We start from the raw sequence: 17,633 nt of genomic DNA on the forward strand, positions 1-17,633 counted from the left end.
ACAGAATTCTTTTTTTAAAAAGTAAGCTTATTTTATTTAAACCAGAAGCAGCCCTAAAATCACTATCCACAAACCCACCAAACTCCAATAATTGAGCCTCCAATAGATGAACCAAGACTGTTTTGGTGAGTTTTATTTTGTTTCTGTTGACTTTAAATCATGTGTGTTTTACGGTAATAAAAGTAACATTTATTTAATGTAATCTGGTGGGTTTGGCAACAGCAATTTCAGGGCAACTCTTCAATAAAAAGGTCTATCTCTGTGAAGCCCTTTCCATAATATTGTCAGACACTTATAATCACAATCTGAGCTTGTCAGAGGCCCAGACAAGCACTTTTAGTGGACATAAATTGACAGCACACAATCACCCACTTACAATTTTAAAAAAAAATAATAAAAAAAAAATGTTGTCTTCATTAGTCACTTAAACACAAAAACATGGGAATATTGGGTCCAGGTATACCTTAATTACCCTTTAAGATGAAAAAAAACAAACATATGTAGCAGTGTGTATGGAATATATCTAGTATACTATACCACAGTATGTCTATCACAGATGACTGTATTGTAGTACCTGAATGTCCAGTTGTAGTCATCAGACACCCTCTCCATCAAGTCAAAGACAGGTCCTGGCAGGCTGCATATGGGACGGTTCCAGTTGTCTCGTACCCTCATGTAAAGATTTCGTGTGTAAAAGTTTTCGAAATCTTGATAAAGAGGTATGAAATCCTGAGAGCAGAGAGAAACATCCTCAAGAACTTCACAGTAAGCCAGTACCAGGAGGATGTAACAGAGTGATGGAAAAATACAAGAAAAAACAAACTACTCAAATATGAAGTACACTGAAAGCTATCCAAGCATTAGAATAAAACAAACAATCCATGTCACAACTAAATATTAAGAAAAGATTGCTGTTGTTGAGGTGAATTACAGCAGTTTCATAGTTGTAAGTAGTGGTGGCTTTTAGCTACAGAATGAAAAAGAAAAACAAATCTTTACAATGTTGAACCAATTTGAGATGAAGAGTAGACTTAGAATATTTGCTTTAGTTTTGTTACCAAATACTATTTCTTACCCGCCCCTGTGATTTGTGTGTAATGCTCTAACTCTTGACGCCCACACAGGTGTTCATTTGATTGTGTCTACCTTTGTACTTGCGGCAGGTGACTTTTATTATTACCTCATAAACATTCAAATCAACTTTTCAGTTTTTACCCTGCTTGGAGAGTTGGCTCTACACCACTGTAGCCTTTACACATACTGTATGCTTTCATACACACTGATCCCCTGACAATGCTATTTACCAAGATTATTTGAACTCTTGCCTTCATTATCCCCCTCTGTACATCTGATCCACTGAAGCAACAGCTACTGCAGTGCCCACATATAGTAAAGCTCTTCTTTCTTTTTCTTCATACTGTATATGCTTGTTGTCAAACACAGGGAGCAAACTGCCCAGTTATTCCTCAGAGAGACTGCTTTATTGTCTCTGCCTATGGACATACCGCCTTCTCAAAATAATGACAAAACATGCCCACAGCATTTGTTTTTATAAGGTTATAGCTTTTTTTAATATGAGCCACACGAAACAAATCACACCAACTTATCTTACGGTAAGTGTGGTTTTTTTTGGATTCAAGAAATCAAATCTATGGTAATACAATGGCTCTCATGTGGCAGTGTTCAAGCCTTATCTGGGATCTAAAGCACCGTAACGAAGAAAGAACTTGAGTCCTCTGAGATTTAATTAGGTCTTCAACAGATATTCTCTGTGGTGTCCTGTCTCACCCATGGCAACATTATAGTGCAGAGGAACATGAAGGAAGGAGGCAGAGAGGGAGCTTAAGAGCAAAATTTGAAATAATTAGGGGGAAACAAAATGTGTTGACACCCAAGGCATGCATGCCCCACTATTCCAACTATCTGGGCGCATGTGTGTGTCGAGAGTGTGTGTGTGTATGCTTGCAATTTGCCCATGTTTGTGCTGATTTTACATACCTTCTGTTCCTGTCTTTCCTGGGCAAGGTGGCACTTCTCTAAGCCCACAGCTCTGAGGAAATCTCTGAGGTAGCCAAACAGCGTGACAATGCCAAAGCCCAGGTATGTCATGACAGCCACGTACATGGGGGCCTGTTCAAAGGACTCTTGCTTCTGCTGCCTGCAGGCGACACCAGTCCCTGGGCCATTTTTCTATACAACAAGAGACCCACATAATCTCTCTTACATTGCAGACAAGACAAGAGAGAACAATACCGTTTGAATAAAAGTGGCTCGATTTCAAACAAAGGGGTTGGGAGAGGAGAGGAGGAGGAGAGGCAGCGGCCTACTGCTGCACTTACAGACTAACACATATTATTCAGTCCATCCGTTCCATCCATTATCTGTAACCACTTATCCTTCACAGCAGGGGTGTCAGATGCTGCCAAAACTGCCAAAAGTTGTGACAATGCCTTGGTAATATGAGACCAGCAATATTGTTTTAAGATAGAAGTCTGTTAGATTCTTTTGTTTCTGAAGCTGCTGATGGACATCATTTTGCACATTGCTCAATATCTTCAAATATGACCACTCCTGCTGTGAGGTGACAGTGCACCACTGTACCCCACTGCCACCCACATATTCAGTGTTACACTAAATAAAAGATGGAAAAACACAATTTTTGTTATTCAAATAAGACAATAATTTGCAGTAATGGATAGTTTTTGGTTCTATAAAGCAGCATTTTTGGAAAACTATATTCTGGTCAGGTGAAAAAGCCTCTAAAGTTGCATTTTTCATGGAGTAGGCTACTCAATAACTTGATCCTGAAGCCTGGCAATTCTTGGCTTTAACAAGTGCATCAATCTTAGGTATGCAAAGAGTCGTCCAGTGGGCTGGACTGGAGCCTTTGGTGGGCTGGTCTTGACAGGTCACCAGTCATTTACAGGGATGACACAAAGAGACAGAAAACAAATGCTTACATTGACTAGAGTCAACAATTAACCTAAGCTGCATGTCTTTAGACTGTGGGAGGAAGCAGCAGGAGAGACTGGAGGAAACCCATGCTAACACGGGGAGAACATCATCCAAACTCCACATGGAAGGGCTCAGCCAGTGGGCTTGAACCCATAATAACCCAAATATTCAGTGTTATACTAAATAAAAGATAGAAAACATCACAATTTTACATTGTTATTCAAATAATAAAATACTCTGTAGTGAGGGATAATTTTGGTTCTATAAACCAGCAGAAATGATACCACTGGGCCTGATGAAGAGCCAATTTGGGCTCAAAATGCTGTCCCTTTTCTAAAAGTCATTATATTTTTAAATAACATTTAACAAGTGTTGCAAGTCTTTGGTAAACAAATCACTGTGTAAACCAGCATAAGCAAGCTGTTAAAATGGTTAAAAAACATCCCCAAATAAAAACAAAAACCCTGTTAAGTATCAGAGACTGTACTTTACATACTTTAATTGTGAAAGTAAATACTATTTAAACCACCTATTGAAAAGATGCAACCTGTACAAAGACTCTTTCCTCAACCAAAGGTGGCAGAAAGAAGTGAAGTTTTATTTTGAATGAACGAAAAATATTAAAACTTTAATACTGAGGAAAATGTAAATAATATAGGCCTTGATAAAAGGAACCCGTGTTGTAATTTTGGTAATATTTAGTGTGACACCTTCATGGAGATACGCCACTTCCGGCTGTCACTCTGGTGTTTGGTGAAGCACGCGCAGATTTGGATATCGAGTTTTAACGTTGTTTTTGTGCTCGGGACGGACTATAAATATATATTTTAACCATTTGTACCGAAAGGAGAATTGTGGAAATGTCTTTGAGCAGCGGTGAGTGTTGTTTAACGTAAAGTTAACGTGGCTGTCTTGGGTTTTAAAACACACTTGTTAATGCTAGCTTTCACGTAAAAAATGATGCTGGGATGCTAACGGTCCAAGGTAAATCCATGACTTTACTGTCAGGCATTAAAAGTATTTTAAAAAATGTATAGATGAAAAGTTAAATTCTTAGACTAAGTAAAACAGTCACAAGTGTCGTTATGGTAAATTTCTAAATTACAGCTTGTAGCCTAAGTTACATGGAAATTTTTCATTTAGAAAAAAGTCTTTAACCTCAAACCAGGTGACTTGAAAAGCAAAGACTAACCACCTGCGTTTAAACCCATCGGTATCACACCGTTCATAATTATGCACAGTTTCACTTCAGGTTTACATCGTATACAAACAGCGTGTGAGCACCAAAGCACACAGTGAGTGCACCTCTTGCACCTTGTAGACCCAGCCTGCAGGCAAAAGAAACCTGCTTTTGCAAGAGTTTCAGGGCGGGGTCGTTCGTTAATTTATTGCTGTTTACACGCAAGTTTTGAGAGGAACTAACCAGTACCTTATAAAAACAGCGACAGAGGGCAATTTAAATTGTTAGGTTTTAATATTCTTTAAGTTAGCCTAAATAACACGACACAACTAGTAGCAGCCACCGAAGAGCTGCTATAAGAGGTTAAAAAACACACAATGACGTAAATAGCTTTTACGAGTGTTGTATTAATGTGATTTTGTGGTGTGTAAATACAGTAGGTGAGCAGCCTACGTCTGCCCACGTCACAGAGGTCGTCTCAGGTAAAGAGACCCATAAATAACATTTGCTCAGTTTCAAGACTATCTACAAGAAAATTGTAGAAACAAATCCAACCTGACTTCATACAGGAACCCTAATAAAGCAGGTGCACGACATAACTTGGCGCACACAAGTCTTTTTGTAAGGAAATCCAGCCGCTGACAGACATACCTCTCTCTTGTTGTGATAGCCATTTATGTTGATGTCCTCGCATTTTAGTCCATTTTGGTTCAAAAGTGGTTTCAAGTTGCCGTTGGCCTCAGTTCTTGCCATATTCCTCAAAGCGCAGCAGCGACTGTCTGTCTCTGTTTGACTGTCAGGTAGTGTAACCACCGGTGTGCTTTACTGAACTTACAAAGGTGACTTCCTCCTTTTGTTGCCTCGGTTCAGCCTCTCGTGAATTGTTGCTGTTTGAACATCGCTTGTGTTAAGGGCTTCTCCAAAAAAAAAAAAAAAAGTCACACTTCAGTTATTATTGCACTACTCCGATATCCTGCAGATGTACCAACTCTCTCTTCCCCTTTTTTTTTTTTTTTTTTTACTTTATTCCCAAACAAAACTTGCAAAACTTGCTATTACTATACTGATTTGAGTTTTAGAATTAAATTTAAAAAAAAAAACTAAAAAAAAACGTTGAATATATTTTATTACCAGTTCTCTTGTAAAGGCATTCAAGCTTTTCTATTAGTAACTAAGTGCATTTACTTAATTACAGCACTTAAACAGAGCTTTGACTACTACACTTGAAAAACTTCACTTACTGTTATGCTACTTTATACTTCTAATATAATGCATTTTAGAGCCAATTGCACTCTCTACTAAACTACATTCAGCTTTAATCAGTTGTTATTTCTAATATCAAACAACAGATGATGATCTAATGACATATGATGTGTTGTAAGAATGATCTCCTCTAACTAATGCATCAGATTTACTAATAAAATATTATTATATTTAGATATAGAAATTATAACATAACAAATACTTTTACTTTTGTACTTGAAGTACATTTTGCAAACATGAAATGAAACATGAAAACAGATATTTAATGTGTAACTGAGTATTTACACAGAGATATTTGTACTTTTACTGAGATAAAAGTTTGTAGTATCATTTGTTCACCTTTTAGGTCAATAATACATGGTTGTAGAGTATAGAAAACGTGATTGTTGCACTTGTGATTGTTTGCTGATGTCATCTATCGTAGCTTTATCTTATCTTTGAGAATGGCCACTCCAGTGACTCGGTAGGAGTACACACCAAAATGCATTATCAGCAGTGTGCATGATTTTATGCTCACAATAATCTGATTACAAAGAAATAATAATCCTCTCAGTTATACTACAGTTTTTTCTAAAAATATGCACTAGCATCTAGATAATATACAAATACATCCAAGGCTAAAAACATATAATTTAACACAGATTTGCTGAAAATTGAGGTGTATGATAATATGCAGTAATGTAATGCAGTCCTTGCTCTTGATACTGAACTTGCTTTTATGCATTCACAGGTCAGGATCAGCAACATCTGGAGCTGAGAGAGTGTCTCAGTCTGGCTCAAGGCACCCTCGGGAAGGCAGATGCTATCTTGGGGGCTTGAACTCATGCAAACTGTGCTGGACTGCTGGCCTAAATGTACAGTAAGTAATGAGAACATTTTATTGACTACATGCTGCCAAATAGATTGCGCCTCAGGTTCCAGCTTTAAGCACTAATGTGTAACAATCGAGCTCAGCCTAATGATACACTCCATACCCCCTACAGCCACTCTGGCATTGTTTGCAGAGCACACAGACATTTAGAGCAGGAAGGTGTGCTAAAATTTGCCATCACTGCAGTTAGTCTTCCTGGTTGATGATTAACTGAAGTGTCATAAATCAGACGAGGTGTTATTGGCATAGGTCAAATCAAAATTGCCTTGTAAACTTACTTCTGTATGCAGGCTGTTGACACTTTGTTGCCCGCCTGCATTGTTGAGATTTCCCTTCGGCAAACACAAAGAGATTGTTTGTTAGTAAAAGGTCAACGCCCACTCAGTGGTCTTGTGGTGCACTTAGATTGTGGGTACACAGTAAGTTGAAATGTGCACGGTATTGTGACTGTAAATGTAATAAGGGTATGTCTTTACATATTGACACCGGCTTGTTTCTGTTTTGGAGGGCTTGTCTGTTAGTGGGCGTGCACAGGCAGAATATGAGAAGCACACAATAACATTAAGGAGAAACTGGAGTTTGGAATGCATGTGCATGTCTGAACATTATGCCAAGGAGAAGGAAACATTTTAATTGACAGTATCTGCTATACACTCTCCATATACTTTCTGTTGGGCTATTCTGCCGGTGTGTGTTTGGACAAGGAGCACATTTGATTGAAGAACTGCCAGATGGACATTTTACAGCCTGTCTTAAAATCCTCTACCTCCATGTCATTTTAACACAAATCATTTATCACTATAGGTAGGGGACTCTATCCTTCACAACCATTCACCACTTGACAGACATCATTTCCTCGTTTTCCAACCCACCACAATCGGAAATTGTGCTGTCTCTTTGACATGTGTCTAGAGTTTTTAAGTCTTCATTTGAATTGCAAAGCTTGTAGAATCAGGCCTTTGAATGCATCGTGTGATGTTTTGGCTGAAAACACCCAGGCCCTGTGGGATGACACATGTCATCCGCCATCACTTCAGAGCTGCCCTCACTTCGCGCTAACTGATGAGGGTTGGTGTTGTCTAATAACTCAAGACCACTTGTCAGGGAGGGAGGGGGAAGCGCCGGCTGACACTTGCATGAGGGTAAACTAGGAAGGCTGACAAGACTGCTGGGAGATCATGGGTATTGCAGTTTGAGTGAAGCAGAGAGAAAAAGACACATTGTGAATCCGGAGTAGTCGGCTTGCATCCAACTGTTACAGAGAGAATGATTGAATGGAGGGTAGCATACCGCAGTCTTAGTAAATTAAAGGTATCCTCAGCCCTCACCTCCTCTTAGCTCAGCTTGGAGTCCTGAATGGAGCTGTCACAGCGGCTGGTGCCTCCCTGCCTTCGCTACAGGATTGCTTTCTACCAGTGGGACCAGATGTAACCTACATCTGTCAGGCTTCATTAGCTATGTCAATCTGGATGGCACTGTTCATTTTGGCTTCACAAATGTTATTTTTTTTTAAATTCTTCTGTGCAGTTTGCACATTTAGGCAATTCCGATTTGCTCTTGAAGTTTGCAGCATTGAACTTTTACTCAAACTTTATCCTGCTGTTGAACACACTTTCATTGTGAGTTTAACTATAGTTGATCAGTGCTTAAGGAGGATCACAAAATTAGGCTCATCTCCAGGGGGAAATTCTCAATTTTACACTCCAGCAAGCATCTTTCATGTTTTTCAGCGTGACTGAAGATTGGACTTCATTTTATTTGCTTCCTGTTTGATATTGATTGATGTTTTAATTTCCTAACAGGATTGATCTCAGTATGTCTCGCCCTGACTTCTCTTCTCTGCATTTAAGATCATTAGATGCAGTTCCCCTTTTTAAGATGTGTTAGGCAAATTATTTTGAAACCTCCATGAAAGAGATTTCTCACCTTGAATACAGATGAATTGTGAAACAGTGTATATAGGGAATAAGCTGCCCACAGCGCCCAGTGGGATGTCTCCATCTACATTGCTTTCATGTGAATGTAATGTAAAAGTGGTTCTCTTAAATACATGATGAATCCATATTTGATCTGCTTGCATGTTTTTCATAGATTTATATATTCACATTTTTGCTAGCTTAACTAATGTTTTTTTTCTTGTGAATTCATGTACCTCATGGATTTATTTCTGTCTGGATATTTATGAAATTAAAAACAAGGTTTTGTGTGATCATAAAACACTTTGTAGAGTTGAGGGTGCTCAAACTTATGGTTTTGATGATTAGCCTACAAGAGATATGGGTTGTCCCTCCACCTAGTGGCAGTGCAGGGGACAGCACCTCAGCCTATAATCATACACACACAACCCAGTTGCCACATCCTACACCCCACCCATGTTTTCCCTATAATGAAATACTTGATTTTAAGCAAATATGTTGCCCTAAGCAGATGGACAGGTCTTTACTAACATGTAGTATTTGATCACTCTAATACCATCCAGGATTTAAGTGTTTATGGATGAACTCACGTCATGCTGTGCTGTTGGAGGCCAGTTGTAATGCAGAGCTATATTTAAACTTCCCCTGGGGTGCCATTAAATCATGTAATTTCTTCGTCAGGCCTGGCTGACCTCATTTTAATATCCACATCAGACAGCATTAAGAAAAAAAACATAAAGAGGAGGAATATTGAATTTTGTATCTACTGTGTTATCTTGCATTCACATTTTATACTTAAACCCTTTGCAGACATTCTTATCGTGTGAGACTTACAAGCAGAATAAGCAGAAATTCAATGCATTTGGATGCTGGGATGGCAGGGGCGTGATATTATGTGCTGTAATACGGTTGTGTGTTTGTTTGTGTTGGCTGCCAGGAGGGAGAGCTGAAAGCGTGTCTATGTATAGTTCTGCGAAGCGCGCAATCCATTTGGACCTCCAAAAGAAATGAGGAAATCATAAAAGGTTGATGCATAAAATGACTGCATTGTTGTTTCTCGCTTTGACAGGGATAAGAATACAGGCTGTGTTTTTCGCTCAGCTAAATAGGATATAAAACTTTAATTGTGTTTCGTATTATTTTTGGAAAAGAGGGGGGAGATTGAAATATCATATTGTATGTGAGCCTTATAGACTGTGAAATTCAATTTGACTTCAGTTTTATTAGCAGATAAGTGAGTTTGTGTTTGACAGGATGTGCCTTTAATGCTGTGGATGGTACTAATGTCTTCAATTAGTCCTGTATGACAGTAGAAACCCTGGTCTGTTAGCTCCTGCAGCTGCAGTACTCCTAACCTTGAGTGGGTGTTCACATCCACGGGGGATGGAAGATTCCCCTGTTCTCTTCAAAAGCAAGCGGGAGAGGGGGAAAAGACAGACAGATATTTATAGAGAGAGTGGGAGAAAGTGAGATTGTGGCTTGAAAGGTTAAAGGAAGAGGGAGCAGCAGAATGACAGAGTTGTCGGGTGAAGCAGGGAGATGGCGGAAAATAAAGATGAAGCAAGAAGACTTAGAAATGGATGATGGTGCAGACATCACCAGAGGCTGTGCAGACCCTGCTGTAAATTTCTATGTTACTGTAGGTCAGGTGGGCACTTTATTGCCTGTGTTGACCCTAATTAAATCCTGCAGATATTATGAATGAGTCACTGAAGGGCTCAAGGAAATATCTTCTTAGGGTATGTCTTGCATTAATATGTCCATTGTTTCCCCCCTGTGCCATCCACTTCTTGGTCTATAAACATTACTATGTGGATCCTTAAAGCAGATTGTTAATACCATGAGAGAATTTGAAATATTCATATGCTGCAGAAATTATATAGGCATCCAAGTTTATTAGCATAGTCAGTTGAAGTGAAATAGGCTTTGCTGAAGTGTTATTAATGTTGAATAGCTCATGCATAAGTCAGAATGTGAATTTAAAGTCTTAATATTCCCATCTGGGTAGAATTATGTCACTAAGAAAAAAGCTAAAACAGTAAATCACCTTCTTTGAAGTCAAATTTGCCCAACTCTATAGTTCTTTTTTCTGCTCAGACAACTTAAGCGACCATTTGTTCCAAACACCAAGGAATCTATTGGCCTTATGACATCGAATCTCTGCAAGGCTCCAGACTCCCAGCAAGCCTCCCACCCAGCTGTAATTACAGTTTCCTATCTACCGGGATTGTCACAACCAGGCCCACTGAGTATCACTCGGCACTAAATCTCCTTGATGTCGTCACTCAGCCATCCAGATAGGTAGCTGGACAGCCAGGAACAGGCAAGGCCTCCTGGAAGTTAGCTCCTCAGGGTGGTTGATGTATGATCCGTCATGGGCAGATTTTAACGAATGGTGTCTCCTCCCACGTGGGGCTGTTCTGAAGCCATTGTCACACTGGGCAAATGTGTCTGGGAGGATAGATGGGAGTTTGCCGTGTTCAGGATAGGGTGGAGAAAATGTTGTCTTGTGTGGACGCACAGCTGATGAGATGGTGCAGACAACCATTTTCCTGCTGTAAAAGGAAGGAGTTTTGTCGAGCTGGGAGCTGGGCTGTCAAGAGAAGGAATAAATGAGGATATGTGGTGGGAGGTGTTAGCTACAACTCAGATGTTCAGCATTGTACTTGTATACTCTGTGTTTTGTGAGTGCAGGTATTGTACATATAGTTTGATCAATGATTTGTTTGCAAGGAGGACATGGTTAATACTGCAACAGAACATGTAGTTTCAGGTAGAATAATTCATAGACAATCTTGGAAAATGTAAGAAAAAGGAACAAAGGAGTATAGAGAGCTCAGAGCGCGATCAATGTTCTCAATCTATGGGTATGTGGATTTTTCACTTTCCATTTCTTTCCACCTATTTAAAAAAACAAGTGTTCAATCTGGTTTTGAATTAGCAGGTTAATTGACTAGTGGCATATGTTTTGTTTATTGTTACAAGGATGTTTGGGGTTTTGTGCTTCCTTCATGTTGAAAAGGTCTTTCTAAAGGACATGATTTAGACTGAGAAGTAAAACATGTCTTTGAGCTTTGTTGCAGGGTGAAAGGGGCTGATGATAAAAGTTGTTGATTGTCTCAGTGCCTTTAGTCTGAAATATTGAATTGTTTTTATGTTGTTGTCCAAAAGTAGATTAAACACTTTTCAAATCAATGCATGACTTTTGAAACTGAGATTAAATAAGCCTTTATTGTTGGAAAAGGTTGGTAGTTGGCTGTTTATTTTACAATGAACCACAGTTGTGTGTTCAACAAAAGTTTAGAATAAAGTGACACTGTAAACAATATGCAAAAATATAAAGCAATGATCATGCTTATACGGTAAAACTCATTATGTATAGTCATTCACAACCATGCATATCAGTGTGTCAGTCCACAAGAAAAGTAGGACCGGTTGTGCTTTGAGCTGGCCTGCCACGCAATCAAATTTGCATTAGTACGAAAAATGAAAGAGAAATAAAAAGAGCACGACAGATAGCTGAAGGGGCTTTTTTTTGAAAGCCTGCTTAGTCGAGCACAGTTATTATGAGAGTATCAATCCACATTACGACACACTGCTGTTCCACTCATTTACAGCAAGCTGCCAGTCCTCAAATGGGAATATCACAGTTACTGTATTTAAAAGTCACATTCAATATTTGTTATTCTCCCAGCTTCAATTGGAGAGGAATGTTAATAAGCCTTATAAGCCACACAGAGCTTTCACTCCTTGTTACTGCACTGCAGGTTTTATCATTGCTTGTGTGAGGTGACACATGGGAAGAGCTTTGAAATCCATGCTTTTTATTTTCTTAAAGCTGGGTGCAAATACAATGGTGAGTGCTAACCAGGACTGCAAGCTTGCAAACAAGTAATTATTGCAATTTTTAAAAAGAGGGGGTGGAGCCTGAAGCCATACCATACCATCAGTAGGATGAAGACAGCATCAAAAATCATGACCCAGTTACTCAAGAAAATCCACAGACTTTGTTTTGAGCAGTTTCATGCAGAACCTAGATTTTTGAAACCACCAGCCAAAGTGGCAGGTGGACAGAAATGTTCATTTCCAACCCTGCTTTCTACCAAACTACACCGACCATATCACCACCCAGAATAAAGCGTGTATCTACTGCTCACCCAGCACCAGTGAGCTAGCTAATGATCAGGGTTGGAAATAAACTTTTTTGTCCACCTGCCTCTCTGGCTGGTGGACTCGAAAATCTACCGGCCACTCAATAGATTACCATTGTTTGTTTGGCTGGTGGTTAAAGCAGATCTAGCAGCTAATTGTATATTTTACCTGCATTTGGCTGTTGGCTAATGCTGATTTTCAACCCTGGCTGATGATGCAGCTCAGCTGTGGGGGGAGACAATTTGCAAATCCTAAGATTGTGAAGGAATGACCCTGCCCTACTTTCACTTTGAGCAACTAGTCCTCAGTACCTCTGCTATTTGGATTGGTTAGCTTAAAGCAACAGAGGAGGGTAAGGGTAAAAATGTCAGGGTAAGCCAAAAAGAGGCATAGTAAGGCAGGTCAGTCCTTCGATATCCAAAAATTCACACATTCACATAGGGGATGCCATTAATGTTGACATTGCTCGCTGTCATGAGCATGAGCCCCTTGTCCATGAGTGGATGCACACTTCCTTCTGCGCAGTAATACAGTGGGTGGGTGTGGTTCGGTAGAAAGGAAAAGAACTGCTCACAGCAAGGTCTGTAAATCTTGAATTAAAGGATTAGTTCTGGGAAAATAATTGCTATTGAGTATGGCAAGTGTATTTTTTGGGTCTTTGAGAGAGCAGAAATTTCTGTGACCAATAACTCCAACACTCATTGCAAATCACAACAAAACAATCCAGAGTGATAAATAGCACTACATGTAAAGGGAAAATTGGATTTTTTGATTTTGGGGAGAACTATCCCTTTAAAATCAGTCTTATATTAACAATTAAAAGCTTCTGTTTTGTGAATCTTACACTCATCTATGGACTTTCCAGTGTCTACAGTTCACTCTCTCTGTACTCTCACTTTGGAACAATCCCAGACAAGAATGGGTCAATACAGGAAAGTCCCAGAGCAAAGAAGGAAGTTAATGGTTCACTTTCACCCTATGAAAGAGAGATCAATAAAACAAATGGAGGCATTTAACACAGTGTTCCTCAAATGTCTGGAATGCCCTTTAAAGAAACACAGTAGGGACTTGCCTTGTTGCTTTTAATGCATGAAGCGAGTCTACCAGTTTGAATTGTGTAGAGATGTTATCTGTACAGTTTTGAATTTCAACTACACCATGGAAAAAACAACAACATTGAAGTCTTTCTCTGATCACATCACTCCTCAGTGGTTCGCAATGGTTCGTGTCACAGCGACAGCAGAACAAACTCACACCATTAGGTGATATTTTTCAAAATCTCTGAAAATCTCCTCTTGATTTGGTGTGAAAAGCTGAAGTGCTAAAACCTCACAATTTTATTGAGTAATGTCCTGCTTGTGCACAGACCTGAGAAACTGCATTCCTGCAGTGTCTCCTCATGTTATGATCACCATGGGCATCCACCACACTGTCACACAGATATTTTGCGGTTGAAGCTAAGAAATATTGTGCCCTGATACTCCTTGTACTGATATTAACTTGTCTTGCCACTAATGTGAGGCTTTTCAGTCTGTTTTTATTTTTATTTTTGGGAGAGCAGGAAACTGTGGAAATGAAATCCCTTTAAGATTAACACCTCCTCAAAACTCCCCCCAATGGAAAGAGAAGATTGAATTAATTCAGCAAAAACATTTGTAAACAACCCAATGAATAAAAATATATTCCAGTATTGAAATTACTGATTGGACTCGCTGTGCTGAGTCTCAGTCTGCAGTTGAAAAGGGGAAAAGAAGCATTGAGAATGATGGTGTCTGGCTGTGACACTGGTGGCAACAGGCCTGGGAGTCTGGAGGCAAGGGGGGGGAGGGTTGCGTGCAGGCAGAGGGAGGGGAAAAGGAGAGGTGAGTGACTGATGGGCATGTGTCAACCCTCCTCCTATAGTAAATGTTGAGAGGGACCAAGGGTGGCTCGCTAATTGGGGCGAGATGTAAAAGTCCCTGTCACTCATCATCATCTTCACTAATATGTTTGGAGGCAAAAGCCAGCTGAAGCATAGAGCTGAATGATTAGTCACTGGAGTCGGGGGCCAGCCGAATGAGGGATGCATTTCCACTCAAAACAACTTTTTTGGACGTGGCTTACTGATAAGATTGGTACCACACTGTGCTGCTGAACACAAAGCTTCTGCTTTAATTATTGAACATCTGTACATTTAATTTGCAAGGCAATTTCAGAGAGCAGCCCTGTGAGACCAAGCCCTGTACTGATATTTTTTCCCTCTTTTTTTTTTATGAACAACAGTGAACCACTCCAGCAATAATAGCAATGTCATGGATTGTGATGATGTTCATAATAGAGTACAGGTCTTGGCCTTCAAGCATCTATAATTTTTCTCTGACCTTGAATTTTTCTCTTCTTTCAGAACCCTTCGTGCAATGTCCTGAGGGAAATAATGGCAAAGAGATGGAGAGCGAGATGCAGCCTCTGGAATTGACTGTGAAATTAACAGGAGGCACGTTACTCCAGCGCACTGCTTAACCAGTGTGAAAAACAGATAGTGACAGCGATAACGAAGCAGATAATGAAATAGTAAGTGCTCTTCCTACTGTTGTATGTGTTTATCAGTTTCTTTATTTTTGTAGTCTTCCCTGATTAGAACAGTGGAATAGCAATGTAGCTCTAATTGTAGCCACATTCAAAAGCAAAGTTTTATTTTACACAATAACATTTTTTTTTTAACGTGAATTGAACATTGCTGTTAGATACTGTAGCTACAAAACTAAGTCTCAACAGGTATAATTAAACTCAATTTACCATATAATTGGATTAATATTCTACCAAAAATTCCCAGTCTCTTTTCTAATGGCTGGTTAATACTAGTAGTTGGCATTGTCTCTTCGGAGTAATTCCCACTCTTGACTCTAATGATCCGAACAAAGCTGCCCAGTTATATGATCTAATTTGAGTGGCTTTTAAAACCTGCTAAGATCTCATTTCCATAACCCTCTAACTGGGAAAACAACAGCAATTATGGGACTGGTATTAGCATGAAGTGACACCCCTGAGCCGCAGTCATGCAGCAGGTGGGTAATTGGCCCTGAGCTGTACAGTGGGCGCTCTGTGGGACTGTCCTTGTCTCGTGATGGGGACACCGGCTGCTCCACAGGGTGGACTTATCAGCTAGCTGCCCTCCGAGCCAGATGCAGCATTTTATAATTAACCAAGTGAGACGAGCAGGGTCAGAGAGAGACACTGCAGTTCTGTACTGTAACTAGCTCCACTCATCCGCAATCATACATGTACAGTGAATGTGTCACCTCTCCCTAGTCTGTTTGCTCTTGTTGTCATTACATCAGACGTACAGTATGCAGATTATTTGCATGCAGACAGAGCGTTAGAGAGAGACACAGAGTTTTATTGCTGAGAATGAAACTGGACTCCAGAGGCCTCTCTGGTGTTAATTGAGGTGTAATGTGATTTGTTTTGCTGGCCCTTCAAGCAGCCCTTCCCAGTCCATTGAATCAGATCCCCTGCGATTACTCTCTAATGGCCTGAGTTACGTCTGTGTGCTTTAAACAACCCACAACTGCTGAAGATAAAATGATAAGGTTAATGCTGCAATGACACTATGCAAAGTGAACAGCCATTTAAACAGACTGTCTCTACAGCACCACTACGCAAAGACTGTTTTCAAGCGGATGCAAAGCCAAAGGGCTGATGCTGGCACAATACCATTTGCATCTGGTGCACATCCATATTTGCGTGCTTACATAATTACTTGCAGGTAAGCTTGTGCGAGTGAAGAAGTGACCAAAAAAGAGCTGCAGTTGGAAGAAGTACACAGAGAACTTTCCTTGTAGATCATACAGTGTGAAAGTCCTCTCTTTCAGTTTATTAAATGCCTGTAGCCATCATTCACCATCATCCACTGAACATAATTACACACTTCAGCAATGTGACTTGGAGGATTCTGGTATTATCAGAAGAACTTCGTACCAATGTAATATGCCCCTTTTTGGTGCTCAAAGCAGCAAAGAATTAAATTAGAAATAGTCGACATGCATGTCTCTTTTCAAATGCAATGCCATGGTTGCTCATAGTAATCCACAGAGCCCATTGTGAGAGAAGTACTTTTTACCAAACCATGTCTGCCAGCTATTTAGCTCTGAGTAGAAGGAGAAAACTATTCACAAGGTTTCTGATTTATTCCCAGTGATTGTGTCATTTCATTAAGAAAGACATGGTGCTATTTAAATTTACACAAAATTGCAACGAAACACTGTGTAATTATAAAACAGATCTACCTTCAAAACTCAGAATATCAAAAAAAATAGACAGACAGATCATACTCTACATTAGAGAAAAAATTAATTCCGTTGTTCTTTTGGGTAAACAGCCCCTTTTAACAGTACAATCAGTGACCTCATTATTCAAAGACACAGGTGTTGGATAGGAGTGAGTGGCTTATATTTGGCTGTGCCAACATCATTTGCTTCAATACCATATTCAGAAGGGGCAACATGCAACAATGGGATTTTCTTTTTCTATTATAAAAGGAACGGGTTACCAGGTGCATGTCTGTGGGGAACGTATTTATTTATTATAGACAGGCGTGTTGATGCGTGGCGCTATACCCGACTAAACCGATCATTCTTGAGTGACCTTTCTGCATTGGTGCCATTGCACTGCAGTTCATGAATGTTTAATAGAAAGGCTGGCTGTTTTGGGCCTGCCAAGGTGGGTTTGCTGCTTGACAGAAACATCCCAACTCAAAGGCAGAGTAGAGGTTAAAAACAGTGGGTGCTACAAACAAAGGACAACAGACATAACCTCTGACAAGTAAACACCCCTCCGACTCACAGAAAGCAGGTGAGTATGAGATGAGGAAGGAATGCAATTATGCAAAAAGACACACACACTCCAATTTTCACTGCCTCTCTAACACCTACACATTTTGATTCTCACACACATTTGACACATTTGACCTCTTTATATTGGATCAACGACCCTCTTAAAGGCGCTGTGACCCATATTAAATTAATGCCAACAGATGTTAATCAAGAACTTTAAATAAACGGCTAGAATGACAAATAACAAGCACAGGGAGAGGTAAAAAGCATGGGTGAGGACTAAGTAGAGAATGAAAGAGGGATTTTGTAAAGAACAGGAACAACAAGATACACTGCTGGTGAGGTGTCGTTGTGACAATATCTTCTTTACAGTCTGGCCAGCAACTTGCATCCCCTGACACCTTTTCTTTCTCCCATTTTTTTACCTAGCACCGTTTTCTCTTTAGTCACGAAACACTTCGAAATGAGTACAAAAGAAGACAATA

At 39.8% G+C, this 17,633-nt stretch overlaps 1 protein-coding gene and 1 long non-coding RNA gene across 2 annotated transcripts in view; one reads left to right on the forward strand and one right to left on the reverse strand.

Annotated features, from left to right (window-relative positions):
- sptlc3 (serine palmitoyltransferase, long chain base subunit 3) overlaps positions 1–4,998 on the reverse strand; it is a 29,057-nt gene extending 24,059 nt beyond the window's left edge. Inside the window, exons 1-3 of the mRNA XM_042502199.2 lie at positions 4,787–4,998; positions 1,999–2,190; positions 575–729 (exon numbers count right to left, since the gene is read on the reverse strand). Of these exons, the coding sequence (XP_042358133.1) occupies positions 575–729; positions 1,999–2,190; positions 4,787–4,888 (449 nt within the window). The 5' untranslated portion in view covers positions 4,889–4,998. The remainder of the gene's footprint in view (positions 1–574; positions 730–1,998; positions 2,191–4,786) is intronic.
- On the forward strand, positions 3,697–14,937 carry LOC148187711 (uncharacterized). The gene is made up of 3 exons (XR_015778427.1): positions 3,697–3,831; positions 6,129–6,257; positions 14,721–14,937. It is a non-coding gene; the product is annotated as an uncharacterized LOC148187711 (long non-coding RNA).
- The last annotated feature ends 2,696 nt before the right edge of the window (positions 14,938–17,633 follow it).

This window comes from Plectropomus leopardus, chromosome 13 (genome assembly GCF_026936395.1).
Source record: "Plectropomus leopardus strain MGB_pleo_1.0 chromosome 13, ASM2693639v1, whole genome shotgun sequence".
NCBI lineage: Eukaryota > Metazoa > Chordata > Actinopteri > Perciformes > Serranidae > Plectropomus > Plectropomus leopardus.